General features: G+C 42.1%; 1 protein-coding gene across 1 annotated transcript in view; it reads right to left on the bottom strand.

Moving 5' to 3' along the window:
* LOC120536626 (integrin alpha-M-like) overlaps positions 1-15,325 on the bottom strand; it is a 77,647-nt gene that overhangs the window by 5,650 nt on the left and 56,672 nt on the right. The window contains exons 15-28 of the mRNA XM_039765038.1: positions 15,068-15,198; positions 11,511-11,665; positions 11,099-11,247; positions 10,581-10,709; positions 5,334-5,407; positions 4,936-5,077; positions 4,682-4,786; positions 2,460-2,539; positions 1,918-2,001; positions 1,219-1,291; positions 1,042-1,146; positions 601-654; positions 389-508; positions 183-278 (exon numbers count right to left, since the gene is read on the bottom strand). Of these exons, the coding sequence (XP_039620972.1) occupies positions 183-278; positions 389-508; positions 601-654; positions 1,042-1,146; positions 1,219-1,291; positions 1,918-2,001; positions 2,460-2,539; positions 4,682-4,786; positions 4,936-5,077; positions 5,334-5,407; positions 10,581-10,709; positions 11,099-11,247; positions 11,511-11,665; positions 15,068-15,198 (1,497 nt within the window). The remainder of the gene's footprint in view (positions 1-182; positions 279-388; positions 509-600; positions 655-1,041; positions 1,147-1,218; positions 1,292-1,917; positions 2,002-2,459; positions 2,540-4,681; positions 4,787-4,935; positions 5,078-5,333; positions 5,408-10,580; positions 10,710-11,098; positions 11,248-11,510; positions 11,666-15,067; positions 15,199-15,325) is intronic.

The following is a 15,325-nucleotide window of genomic DNA, read 5'->3' as shown; positions in this document are numbered from 1 at the left end:
AGGAAACTCATGAGGACATGAGAAGAACATACAAATTCCACCCAGGGCTTGAGCCCTGGTGTCCATGTTGTGAAACTTCAGCACCTCCATTTATGTTCCATTTCTCTTTATGAGTTTGTAACTCTTTTGTTTTCCTTGTAAACAATTCTATATCTGATATGATGCCGTCACTCAGGACTTACCTCCGTCCCAAACTGAACATAAAGGCTCTGGTCATACGTGAGATAGGCCTTGCTCTGAACCATCACATTCTTGGTCTCAGATGAAAAGCCCAGTTTCTGAAAGACAATGAAGTAGGCGTTGAAGAAAGATCTTGTCTCGTACACCCTGACGTCAGAGCTCGACGTGTTACAAAAGTGAAGTCAAATAAAGTCCCCTGCTGAATCACCTTTGGGTGTGCTGACATGTTAAAATACGCCTCCCCTTCAAATGTGAAGTAGACAGGTGTTGATTGGTTGAGAGATTTGATTTCGCAGTGGTACACGATACATCGGGCTGCAGGACATTCCTGAAGGATACCAGGAAAAAAGAATGATGTGTTTGGATGGAAATGATGACTTCCTGAGTGAGTCGGGCCACATCTAGAACACCACGACCTACCTGTTTCAACTCGTCTGTTTTCTTCTCAACTTTCTTTTGGGAACAGTTTGCATTCTAAAAAAGAACACAGAAAAATATGTCATTAAAACCTCCGTATCTCCACCCTAAATGAGGTAACCATTTATGTTATCATGCATAGTCACAAAGCTGTAGAGATTCCTACTATTTCCTGCTCACTTACTAATATCTTGTCCATGTTACTTTTCCCTGGTGTCATAAACCAACACTTAAACACCGAATTGATTAGACTTAGAGATCCATACAAAAATGTCAAAAGAGTGTAGTCCATCATAGTTTGAGAAACATTTCTCTCAGCTTTCACGACTGCGTGTGTCTCCATTTTCGCATGTAGATATTTATATTCGTGGGTCCCACTCTTTAATATGCCCAGACTCCAAGAACATTAGCGTGGCCAGCTACAATGTCAGAATTAGGAATTACCTTCGTGAAAGGCTCGCCCGAGTTCCATGTGAAGGTCTGACTGAACTCAGCGGGCAGGTAGAAGGTGATGTTGACGGGGAGAGCATATTGCCCGATGTTCTTCACCTAATAAGAGTAACACACGTGAGAGGCCACATTCAAGACATTCATTCATTCCTGAGCTTAACAAACTCTTACCTGATACTTGTGGGTGAGAATCTTCTTCTCCTGCACATTTGCGGAGAAGTTCATGAACGTGGTAGACTCTTCACTATTTGGGAAAGAAAAGAAATTCATTTGAGCATTTACTACAGACTGAAATAAGAAACAAACAAACGTTTGGAAGCTAAATGTGTATAAGGGACTGACCAGCATATGGACAGAAGGTGGAGAGACCCTCCAACACTTTGAATGTGATGCTGAGATTGTCCAGAAGATTTACTGTAGCTAATGTGGTCGTAATGGATTAGACCTCCTTAACTATGAAAATCAAAGTGTTTTACTCAAGATATTTAATTTTCTGAATGCTATTGTTTTTGATATTTTTGATATTTAGAATATGTAAATTCAATTTTGAAGCTTTTCTAGTTGTTTTGATTTTATTTTACAAAGTTTTTTATATTCCTGTTTCATCCTGCTTGTCATTTGACCACAAATGTTACATCAGTTACAACGCTAAGGTGTCCACTTAAATAATTATGCCAACCAGTGCTTTAGTGTTACTTGTTTTGTGTTGTCAACTTTCCCAATTTTTGCTAATTGTATTCATTTAAGAATCGTATGTATATGCGCAGGTATAACGGGCACGGCCTTTTTCTGTTACTCTGGTGAAATTCATAACTGCTGCTTACATTTCCACTCAACAGTCCATATTCCAAGCAAAAATGTCCTTCTTACCCCCTGATCATCACGTTGATAGCAAACTGAATGGGAAGGCTTATCGTCACAGACGTGTTTCCAGCAGACGCGTTCCTGTTGCCACTGCAAGAGACAATAACTTTGTTTGAGATTTTTATTCTTCAACCCTTCAAACATTTTTCAAACAGGCTTATTCCGATGCAGGATCTCCGGTTGAGGCGTTTTCCCGCAGTAATTGGCACAAGTCAAGAAGATGCCCTGGACTCTGTCTGCCACTTCTGCACACACCCACACTCTCTCAAACTGGACCAGTTTAGAATCTCCAGTCAAACCAGCATGTGTGTGTCATTGGAGTGTGGAAGGTGACCAACATGGAGAGGAGAGAATGTGCCAAGTCCTAAAGGGCAGTGCCAGCACCAGAATTTGAACTGGGTCTCTGAAGGTGTGTGAAGCGGCACAGGGTGCCACCCTGTCAGCCTCACCAGTGCTATGATTACAGGGAAGACAATGAACCACAAAAGAACTCGGCTATACTTAGAATGGCTGGCAGATATCAGGAATATGTGAACATTGATTCTCACCTTGCTACTCGGATGTTCATTTCTATCGTTTCATTCCATGCGCTGTCAAAGTTGATGTCAAACATGTTGAGGTACACGGCCTGGGAAGTGACAACATCACAAAAACAGGGGTGAGAAACAATAAAGGCGCGTAAGAAATGGAAGCACAGGAGCAAATACATGAGACACTGTGAAGGAGACGGAAAAGAAACACATGGACAAGCATGAGTCGGGCTGTTAGGCACGGATATACGATAAGTAAACATGGGTTCATTTAGTCGAAATTAAAGTTGGTGGCAGTGTGACATCAGAATCGTGACTTAGCTGAACATTGATGATGGAGGGTATTTTCATCTGTTAATGTCACTGTCATAACCTGGTGCAATCTTCATGGCTATGTGGCTAACCCTAATGCCTAATCCTAACCCTAACCCTATTTTGATGGCTTTTAATGTTCATTTCTTGACATCTGTCTGTTATTTTTTGTCAAACTATACCCTCTTTTATTCATTTTTGACATTGTGAGGATCAGCCCAGTTAGACACAGTAGGATGTGTTCAGGTGTGTAGGGGACCCTGTTGTATATTTTGAACGGACTAACGTGGGGTGCCAGAGGCAGCAGGTTCTACTCCTGAGCGCTCTCACTTGGTGTCTGTCACCAAAGGACAGGCTAACCTATGGCTGTCACCAACAAGAAATCACTTCCGGGCCCACCTCGATTTCACATCTTCACACCATGAAGCCCAGGCCCTCAAGTCTGTAAACAGCAGCTCGCCCAGTTGTGCTAAAAGAGAACTTTGACCTGACCCAGCGAGGAAGCAGGCCTCCGGGTTCTACTGCAAGAAGAGGGTTCGACATTCCGAGTCTGCTCCATGGTCTATATTAACTTCTGGGAGCCAAATGAAACCGGAACCATCAAAAACGTAGGGGCGAATGAGGAGACACACAGAAGGCATGGGGTTTGTACAAAGTGAATCAGTGATTTTATTTTAAACAAAGTGTCTAAAAGTGCTGTGCATCAAAAATAATCCATAATATCCAGCGTAACTAGGATGATACAAACCAATGCTAAAATCCAGACAAAACAGTCACTCAATTCCAGGTAAAATTGTACTGGCAGTAAGTTCCTCCTCAGCCAGCCCAGCACACCTTCACCACACATCTCCCCAACGCGTCTTCCTATTGGTATTGACGCCGACATCTATGGCCACCTCTCCTGACACCCGTCCCACCTGCTTTGACCGGATTCCTCTGCCATCCCATTCATCAGCATGGTGCTACCTGGGAGGTTCGTTCGAGGCCCACACTCCTACACTGATGAACTGGGACACCCCACAGAGCACCATTCACTTTGTTCCACTTGCGGGGCCCGCTCATTCTGTCTCCTCTCTCACATCGTCTGGTTTACTTCCAACCGTTCACCTCTCCAGCTCCCTAATTGTTCCCCCTCTCTGCCCTGCAGGCTCCTTTCATAGCACCCAATTAGGTTGCAGGTGCCGTCCTTCTCCTACTCCGAGGTGTGAATGAAGCACTTGACCTGAGCCCCCTCACATTTGCTAGTGAATGCGCCCTCAGCCAAACACCCCAATCAGCCTCAGAGCAGCGTCTGTGCATTCACAAGGGGCACCCACACCCATTCGGAGACACGGACCTCTTATCAAAGAGGGAATCACAATACATAGTGACAGACTCTCCCTCTCAGCCTGCAGCCCCCTCCACTAGCAGATCTCTGATGAGCTCCTGAAATATCAAGAAATCGCCAAGGGACCCCACTCGTTTCTATTTAAATGGATCCTGGAAGTTACAAGCCAATAAGTCTTACTACTGTGCCATGGAAACTATAATAAGAAATTACATTAGAAAAGTACCTGCATGAAAATAATACACTAAGTAACAGCCACATGGGTTTATGGGAAACCATCATTATGTTAGTAACCAGGTCTCCACAGTGAGTTTGCTGGGTTTAAGGATGCATTAAGAGGATGTCCTAACATTGAAATTCAGGGGGTAGTAATAAATGTGAGGTTTATGAATATAATGAGTCAAACTTTCTCTTTTGCCATAAATTATAGCTTTTCTGAGCAGTCGTGTGAGTAGAAGATTTACTTCAAAGAATGCGTATTTAAAATACAGGCAAACAAATACACACATAAATATTAAGGAGATTACTGACTCATTTAAAACACATTCTCATTCTCCACACCGTCCCCTTTCTACAAACAGTCGACAGGCGTTTTACTTACCATTGTCTTACCAGGGAATATCGGGGGGCTGACTTTGCATATGGTCCGCCCACCGTTTTCAATGTCTCTCCCGTCATGACAGCTGGCAGTGGCTTTCCTATTGAACTTAATAAGGTGTAATGTCCTCGTTAGCAATTGTCGAATTCACAATATAAAATTCCAATATGTCACGCCCTTTCGCCGGTCGCTTCATTTATCTGGTATCACATAGCAGACAAATGAAAGGAGACATTAGCGCAAAGTAAGAGCCCTACCTGGATTAGCTCATTCTTAGCGAAGGACAGCGCTGGCGGGTAGAAGAAGGAGAGGGTGGTGTTGTAGGAATCATCACCGACGTTCTCCAGCCGGACTGTCACATTCAGGCGACGCTGACTCCCCACGATCAGAGAGCGCACACTTTGGAAGGAAGTTTTACATCAAGTTTAAGTTAAGCCATACATAGCACGTTGAAATTTTGACTTGGGAGTCTCATTAGCATTGGAGTCTGCACATTTCTTTCAGATAACTACTTTTACTTCTACATTTAAATTTGCAAAATTATATTGCAGCTGACTGTATTAAAATAAAAAAGGTACTGTGATTCATTGCGACCAAGACAACGTTTTAATTAATCGGTGGCCAAAGTCATTTTGAAGCCCGTTTGTCTACTTACTTGGAGAAGCTGGCACTCAGCTGCAAGTCTGCAATGCAAGTGATGTTCTTCCCGCAGCTCTTCTCGAATGCAACCTGAAAAAACAGGACATACGTGTTGGGCTCAGCCATAAATCTGTAAAACGTGCAAAACACTAAAAGTACAAAGTCAGAAGTGTAGAAAGTATAATAATGATTCAAATAATAATAATAATAATGAAGAATAATAATATGAACAGCACACTGCACGTGTTCCAGTGACGCGAGTGTCACTTTCGGATTCACGAGGATCGCTTTCAGTTTCACTGCCTGAAGACAAATTCATTTGGTCATCACTGCTGTTGAGAGGCGTTGCTTACGAGATGCCATTATGAGGCTAGGAGAAGATGTGTCTACTCCATAACTCTCAGGCCTGGCGCTTACACGAGTAACACTCTGCACTAACGCTGTTGGCACTTTTACAGCCCGATTAATCCTTGGGTCTTACACAAGACGCGTCTGTACCGTGGCCTGAGTGGCACTTGTGACTAACACTTTTAGCACTGTTTTTACAGCCCGAGTGACATTCGAGCTTAATGCTAAGGAGGTTAGTTGGTGGAGATCAGCCAACCAATTGAGCTGGAAGTGAAGTCTCTGAACATGACCTTATTTTCTAGGAACTCCTCGTAATGAGCATTATGAGCCGCTGTTATATGTGAACTAACTGGAGCTCTAGACAATGAAAACCATGAAGAATATTAAGGTTATGACATAATTTCACTCAATCGTAACAGAGGCGTATAGCACATTTTTAAAGGCTGACATAGCGTAGTCGGCAGGAAGAACTTCACAGAGATGTGTACTCAATTAGCTGTCTAAACGCAGAAAGAGAAGAGTGAGACTGTTGCAGTATAGGTGAGGTCAAGAAGCATTTCAATAAAAAAAAATAATAATTCAACAACATAATACAGGTAAAACTAAAGGCAAAGTACAAGGTGGCCCTCAAACAGCGTCCCGAAATTCTTAAATAAATAATGACCACAAAAGAAAATTGTCCTGGTGATAATAATAATGAATAATAGTAATAATATGAACAGCACACTGCACATATTCCAGTGATGTAAGCGTCACTTTCGGTTTCACTGATCGTTTCAATTTCACTGCCTGAAGACAAATGCACTTCGTCATCACTACTGCTGAGGCGTTGCTTACGAGACACCATTATGAGGCTAGGAGAAGATGTGTCTACTCCATAACTCTCGGGCCTGGCGCTTACACGAGTAACACTCGGCACTAACGCTGTTGGCACTTTTACTGCCCGAGTAATCCTTGGGTCTTACGCATTTGGTGGCACTTGGGACTAACACTTTTAGCACTGTTTTTTGTGCCCAAGGGACATTCGGGCCTAATGCTAAGGAGGTTAGTTGAGGTGGAGATCAGCCAACCATATGAGATGGAAGTGAAGTCTCTGAACGTGACTTCAGTTCCATGGAACACCCCGTACTGAGCGTCATGAACCGCTGTCATATGTGAACTAACTGGAGCTCTAGACAATGAAAACCATAAAGAATATTAAGGTTATGACATCATTTCACTCAATCGTAACAGAGTTGTAAAGCAGGCTGACGTAGTGTAGTCGGCAGGAACAATTTCACGGAGATGTGTATTCGATTAGCTATCTAAATGCAAAAGGAGAAAAGTGAGACTGTTGCAGTATCGGTGGGGTCAATAAGCATTTCAATAAAATAAAAATAATTCAACAATACAGTACAGATAAAACTAAAGGCAAAGTACAAGGTGGCCCTCAAACAGCATCCTGAAATTCTTAATTAAATGTTGACCACAAAAGAAAATCTCCCAGTGAATCACGTGTTTCCAAATGAAACCCTCGCCACATTCATGACTGAGTCTGGATGGATCTGTCTGAGTCTTTTCAGCTGCCTGTGGTCCAGTGGCCAGTTTATTAGGTACACCTGTCTAGTATGGGGTATGGCCTACTTTTGTCTCCTAAAAAAGCTGATATTCACCAAAACATAAATTCAACAAGATGCTCCCATATCCTTTATTGATTTTAAGCTCCCATTCACACCACAAATCTCAGAAATCAATGCCTTTCCAAGGCTCTCCACTTGATTTAGATCGGTGGACATTTGGTGTTGAGAGGCATAGCATGCGCAAAGAAAGCATTCCTCTCAGCATTGCCATACCACCCGCAGTCTGAAGTGTTGGCACAACTTAGAATAAATTCATGGGTTGGCACCAAATTCTGTCCTAACATGTACTTTGAAGTTGAAATTCATCAGACCAGCACTTTTCTGATCTTCAGTCGTCCAGTTTGGTGCTAAAGTGCCCGGTGGGCTCTGCCATTGTCTTGTGCTGTTGTCTCCCATCATCTTCAGATTCTAACACAGCCATTGTGTGTTCAGGGGGGGTCTTTCTCCACATCTGTTGTACAGAGCTGAGTATTTGTGGTCTTCTCCTCTGATTAATCCATAAATATTACTCTTTGTAAACCTTCAACTGATGTAACTTAACAAAGGTAATGGTCAGACCACAAGATCAACAGTGTTTAAAGGACCGGAAGATAACATCACAAGGCATGCAAAAGTTAATAAACCGTGAGATCAAAACAAATATTTCACCAAAACCAAAAGTGAAAGTGTAAGTCGTTGGCAGTGGTTCATCAATCTAAATGTCAATGGCAGGTCAAAGACGTAGTGAAATTATTGTGAGTCTGAGGAATTTGACCAGAAGGTGATCACAAATGGTAAGCCGCATGAGCGACTTAGCCAGGAAGATCAAAAGAATACCAAACCAAAGTGCCCTGGAGTATAAAATCATCATAGCTTGAAATTGCTGTCTGCTTCTATTAAATTGAGATAATGAATATGTGGGGGGAAATGAGGAGAATGGAAGTAGAGAGGAAGACCAAAGAAGTGGTGGATGAATAAAGTAACAGAAGATCTGAAGGAAAAGGACTTGACAGGCGAGGAGAGGCAGGACTGACCTGTTTGGTCAAACACATGAAGAGGAAGAAGGGGACTGCTTATATTAAGTTTTACTTTTAATAAGATGAATAGGAAGAAGAAGGAAGGAAGGAAGAAACGGGAAGAAGAAGAGGACTGCTTATATTAAGTTTTAATTTTAATAAGATGAAGAGGAAGAAGAAGGAAGAAAGAAGGAAGAGGAAGGAAGGATGAAAGAGGAAGAATAAGAAGAGGGCTGCTTATATTAAGTTTAATTTTGCTCAAACAAACAAGGATAAATTGCATTTAAAGGACTCTCAATGAAATAAAAAAAACAAGATGGCATCACGCATGCACACAAGAGTCCTTTCCAGGTATGTGCTACCATCCTGAGCCAAGAGGGGGCGTTGCCACTAACTGTTTTGTTTTCTTTTTCCTCCACATTACAGAGAAACCACCTAGTGAGGGCAACTGACTCCGCCCCTCCCAGACCCCCCTGAAGGAGGCGTCACTTCTGGCTCGAGTGATCTACGGAGGAGCACGCCACTGCCTGCTCATAGCTGCTTTCTGTGTGTTACGGGGCCACCTTTTTGAATGTCATCGCGCGTTGATTTTGTTGATTTTTTTCAAGTAAATGGGAACAGCCGGGCTGGCAGCCCAAACATTTGTTGCTGTGTTGGCCTGTCAATTAATGGTAAAATAAAACAACTAATTTAAAATCCCTTTTAACATGCACAATAAAGATATATTTGGAAATGACAAATATATTAAGTTAAAATATACTGTATACATAAATATTTAACAGTAACAATGAGAGTAGATCACATTGTGTAGAATGTCATACCAACCTGACATCACACATCACAGCCTCCTGGGACACACCCCTTAGCAACCTGTCTTTCATCACAGCAACCAGTGCCACAGAATGTCAACATGGAGAATCTCAAACCCTATCATTGAATAGAATGAGCCACCTTCCAATCAAGACATAACATGCAAACAATAATCTCATGGGGTTCCCAGAATTTTTAAAACCTCAGAAAAGGTGGATGTAAGCAAAAAAAAACTTCCAATTTCAATCAAATTTCTTGACTGGAATAAACATAAGAAGTACATATAAAGCTCTTTTTCAAGAAAATTGTCTTGTCTGCTAGGAAAAACTTAAACAAGACGTACATAGATGGTCTACCCTCCATCTTACTTTAGCATGGAGAATTAACACTGCCAAGGTGAATATCCTCCCTAAGCTTCGGTTTCTATTTCAAAATATCCCCATATACATTAACAAATTATTTTTAAGAAATTAGATTCAAACATAATTTATTTGGAATTCAAAATATCCACCCATCGACCTAAATCAGAAGGTGGCATGGCGCTTCCTAATTTTCAGTTTTATTGCTGGGCGGCAAATATACAAACTATAAAAACCTGGACATGGACACAAACAGATGAACACACACAGTCCTGTCCTTTTAAAGATCCCAGAGTACAGCGGGAAAATGATCTCTTACTCAGAATCTCAGAAAAGGAGTGGAAGGCAGCCACGCACAGAATTCACTCGAGCTCCATAAGCGCAAAGCATTCAATTATATATCTTAAAATCTTTCATCGAGCACATCTCTCTCGTTTAAAATTGTCTTAAATGTTTCCAGGGCGAGATCCAACCTGTGAACGTTGCAATCGAGCTCCTGCCTCACTGGGTCACATGTTTCGGGCCTGCACCAAATTAACATCATTCTGGACCAAAATCTTGAAATGCCTTTCAGACAGCCTGGGTGTCACAATCCCTCCTAATCCACTAACAGCTGAGCGTGGTGGGCTCACAGAGGGGCTTAAAGTGGAGAAGGACTAACAAACTATAATGGCCTATACTTGACTATTGGCACGTAGACTTGTCTTGCTCAACTGGTAGAATCCTAACTCTCCTCTGTTAAGTCAGTGGGTAACTGATGTTATATACTTTTTGAAATTGGAAAAAATCTAATTCTGACTTAGACGATCTGTGCAGAACTTTTTTAAAACCTGGCTGATCTAATCAATCAGATTTTAGAATAAGCATTTATATTGGGGAGAAGGGCTCCTTTCGCTCTTTACTACTCTTTAAGTTTTACTCGGACTGTTGGCCTTCCTCTCTTTCTCATGGCTGAGGGTTGAACTGAAATTAGCTTTGTTAAGTTTGACATGATTCTATGGAACGTTACATGCTTTTAATAAATTTGATAAAACATAAAAAAATATTTCCTGGCCAAAACAATTCCTTGCCCTTCTTGCTGGCTATTGTATCATTACGTCAGAAGAAATTGTAGACCTTGTCGATCTGGTACCTCGCTTAGCACTGTGGTCTCACTTGCTTGATTCAGGATCGCCGTCAGACGACCATCCGTGTTGAGAAGCTCATTCTGAGTGAAGTTCAACTTAATTTTGACAGGTGAGTAAGTGTCCTCCACGCATTTCTGTAGAAAAAGAAAAGGATCAAAACAGTCATGCCACGCCGACTACGCCAAAGTGATTAACAGATCGCAAAATGACAACATTAGCACCATGTTTGGTGCCAATTGTTAGTTAGCTGCTGGCTGACTGCTGAGCCTGACTACCCAGCTACTGCTTTACAAGTGACTATGTTTAGAGAATAAAATGAACAAGGAACAATAAAATGTAAAGATAGTGGAATATAGAATCAATTCATGTATTTCTATCTTATATAGCACCATTCACTGAAGATGGCAGAATGCACTTCAAGATGACAAACTGCCCTGAGTAGGCCATGTCAGGTCATTTTCTGTGATCCGCTACAAGGCCTCCAAACACTTTCACATACTGTAGACAAAGTAAGGACACATACTGGCATCTGGACATCATATGGAAAACAGTGTTCTCCTATAGACTTCTCTGTCACTTCAAGTAGCAGCCTTTTGTTGTTCCCAAAGAAAGCTCTGCTGCGCAGACGAAAACTGTCCAGCTCCAGCCAGTAGGAGATATTGATAGCGTTGTCTATAAATATTGAGAGAGAAAAGAAGATTGAAAAGAGCAGACATTGAGAGCCCATCATCATTACGTGCTCAGAGAAGGAACAAGAATCAAACTATGTCTGTGATCCATCTGTCACACTTACGCATTTCCAGCTGTTACCGCTCTTTGGCCTGGTTTCTCAATGTTCAAATATATAAAGAAGATTCAATGAAAGGTTCTGGTTCAAAGAAATCATAGAAAACCCCAGGATGATGTGGTAGCGCACCAGCCTGAAAACTCCTTACTTGAATTCTCTCCGTTTGCTCGACACACCCTGAAGCAAACAGTCACGTTCCCCACAGATTCCTCCTTGCCTTCGGAGAGGCAGTCAAAGCCGCTGATCGAGATCTCACTGGGTTCGAAGAGGATTTTAGCCGTGACATTCAAGACTGGCCTGGAACTGAAGACATGAAGAATGCTATTTAAATCTTGTGCTGGCTCACACTCAGTTAGCTCTACATTTTCCAGTCACAATACACATCTTGCTATCCTTCCCATTCAAAGACTGCAAAATAACGTAATAGTCTGAAACTTCTCCACCCTTGGATTGTCAGAGTGGCAAGGAGGTCAATGTTTGTGAATGGAGAAAGATCATCAAAGTGAAGAAGATGGTCAGAGAAACACAGCTGGCCCACCGTGAACCACTGCCATAATAAATAACAGCAACTAACTCACAATGGCAAACTAGTGGTTGAGAAGCACTGCATTATGGGACATGCTCATGCACACACTCACACTGAAGGTGCTTTGTAGATCTGGTCCCTCGGTTAGCACTGTGGTCTCACTTGCTTGACTCAGTATCACAGATTAACCCGACACACATCTTTGGGGATGTGGGAGCAAACCAGAGTACCTGAAGGAAAACCACAGTAGGTCGTGTTGTTTGATTGACGTCTTCTCTGAGCTCATCGATCACCAAAGAAGATATTGGCTTTATTTCATTTGTCTGCATTCATTCTAAGTAGCATAATATGAGTGTTTCTATCTCCTGTCATTGTGTTAGTAGCATTATGTAATAAACTGTTTAATTTACTTTAGGGTTACGTTTGTGACATCATTGTGAACATTGCTGGTCACGTGGTTTGGACATTACACGGTGCCTATTTTTAACTCAACTGATTGGTCAATGAGTTAATCACTTAAAATTAGTTACTTAGTGAAACTTCTGATCACTTGTTTAAAATATGTTAGCTGGTCCATGATCTGCTCAACTGACCAAACAGTCGCTCAGTTTGCTAATAGCCAAGTGACATACAAGGCAACCAACCCAACAATTTAAATTAATGAGTGTAGTCCTTAGATTCTGGGCATGGGAATTCTAATCGTGGTGGTGCCATGCCAGAACTTCAGACTTCTCTGACGTCAATATGGACTCTCTCACCTAACTAATAATGTCGTTCTAAAATTTTACTACCAACTAACGACACCTGTAAGGTCAAAGGCCATCAGTCGAACACCGTCATATTTATCAAGAGTCTCAGAATGACTGCTAGCAATTTGTGTCCAACCCCAGAGTAGAACACGAGAAGCAGTTAATGAAGCGTCCTACGCCCACTGCCAGCGAGGAGTTGGAGATCACATTTGAGAGCTGATCACTTCACGATTTTACGGCACAAAATGGCACTCATGATAAAATTTCATTTTTTTGTTTTTTGACATTAAGGCTCCTCCACAAAGATAACATAATAATAATTATTATTAAGTAATAATTATTATTATTATTATTTTAACATTTAATGTAATAGATGAAGAAGAAGAAGATGGTAAACATAATAAGGTACTATACTGCTCTAAACTGCATATAGTTTTTGCCACTTCGCAACAACATCCACCTTAATAAAAGGACAAGTGTGTGTGTGTGTGTGTCTTAGTATCTGTGTGTCTGTCCAATTGCTATATTTCTGTTATATGCCATTTGGTATAGGATTCATAAAAGCAGTTCTAATGTTTGGTGCACCATCTGTTGGATTGAACAATCCAATGCATTTTATTACTGCATGCAAAGCAAAATACAGGGAGATTCATTTTCTAAAGAGGCCCCAGATATTCTGTAATAACTCTCGCTAGGATGAAGCAATCTGAAAAAAACAACATGCAATGACTCCTCAGTATACCGAGATTTGAAGAAGCCGGGATGGCCCTGCGTCAGAGCGATGAGGTAGGCGCCAGACAGCCGTCACCACGTTTAACCTTTCGTTTGTAACTTCTGGGTGCCTGCCGCCCATACCCCTTCACTCGGTCACTCGACTTCTTGTCAGGATGGCGGTGTACAGTACTGAGCAGCACGTCTTCCCTACTGGGCCACCAATTCATTTAAACGATGTCAGAATCAACTGGATGATCGTGAGTTAACAGAAGGTTACTTCCAGCTAGATGGAGCAAACATGTCACACATCGGCAAGGAGCACGGCAGAAACTGAGTCCTTCTTTGGCAACAGGGCAATTTCAAAGGGGCTTTGGCCACCATGGTCACCAGACCTGACACCACCAGACTTCTTCCTTTGGGGTCTTCTCAAAGGAAAAGTCTATCGGAACAAACCTCACACTGTGGAAGAGTTTGAAGGAAAACATCCAACATGAAATTGCTGCTATTTCCCCGAGACACTTGCTTACACATTCAGGAATATGGAGCGATGCGTCAAAATGAGTCTGGCAGAAAATGGAAACCACTTCCAGCATTGCATGTAATGTAGTCGATTACACACACGTCAAGGTATAGAGCGGATTTTTTTTGGATTTACAACAGAATATTCGGGGCCCCTTTCCAGTGAATCTCCCTGTACAATCCAATAGATGTTGCACTAAAAACGATTACTTAGATATGAACCCCTCTTAGACAGTAACATAGGTAGTCACGAACAATACAGTACCGAGCACCGAGGTGGAAAGACCGAGTCTCACACACACCGAATGAAAGGTAAGCTGAATAACAAGCATGTGTTTTTGTTTTTTTTAACAATGAATGATCCCCATCTGTACTTTCAGAAGAATCGCATTGCTGCTGTTATGGCCACAGGGAAATGCCTTGTAATGTAAAAGCTACTGAAACTAATCACAGCTACCGTATTCTGGCGCTGTTTCTGAAGTCACATTCTTTCTTCTATCTCCCAGAGTCGTGTGTCTGTCTCTCTGTGAGTCTCTGTCTGCCTTCTTGAACGTTTCTGAGGTTTTAAAGTAGAAAGTTCAGATTGCAGATGAACACACACACACACACACACACACACACAAATAAGGGCATAGAGAACGCTGCAGGGCCAATTGGTCCAGTGCTGAACCCGGAAACACAGGCTGGCACCACACGGCATGCAGGCAATTTCACAAATTCTGAAAGTGAGATTTTCTCTATAACAAATTTCATAGACCATGTGATGGAAAATATGGACAACTGCATGAGAAGATGAAGCTGCACATTGTTATAAACACCCTAATGATAACTAAACCACTGAGGGACCGTGAAATGGTAATTCAGTCCTCTGAAATGTCTGCTTACTGTGGCAATGGCTTCCTGTCTCATGCGGTTACAGTGCACAGAATCTGGTTGGTCCTTAATGCAAAAATGCCACAGCTTAGTCACCTTCAGTGCCCAGTGTCACTCTTCTGACGAATGTCAAATACTCGATTTTTTGATATCTTATGTTGTCTTCTCACAACACAGTAGGCCATATTAGGATTTATCAATCAGGTCATCTCAGCTCCCTTTCATCACGTATGTCTTTGTCTCTTTACCTTTTGCTTACTCCTTCACACAAAATTTGATGGCTGAAATCACGGAGGAAGGCAACCTACTGACTGTTCTACTTACCTGAGCAAAACGACTGTGCCGAGGGATCCCACAGCAATATCAGTGAGCTCGTCTCCATTGATGTCCATCGCTCCGTGAATCGACTGTCCAAAGAACTGTAGGTCTGGGGACAGAAAACGTCCCTCGATTCGCTGAGAGACAAAAAGATTTGCATTGTGAGAGACAGGAGAAGAGAGCAGCACTGCCTCTGACCCACGGACTGGCCGAGACTACGGGAGGTAAGAGGTCCTTGCTGCTGCCCGATTCTGGTCTCAAACT

The sequence above is a fragment of the Polypterus senegalus genome, chromosome 10, assembly GCF_016835505.1.
Source record: "Polypterus senegalus isolate Bchr_013 chromosome 10, ASM1683550v1, whole genome shotgun sequence".
In the NCBI taxonomy this organism is placed as follows: Eukaryota; Metazoa; Chordata; class Cladistia; order Polypteriformes; family Polypteridae; genus Polypterus; species Polypterus senegalus.
This window is presented reverse-complemented; position numbering and strand designations above follow the sequence as displayed.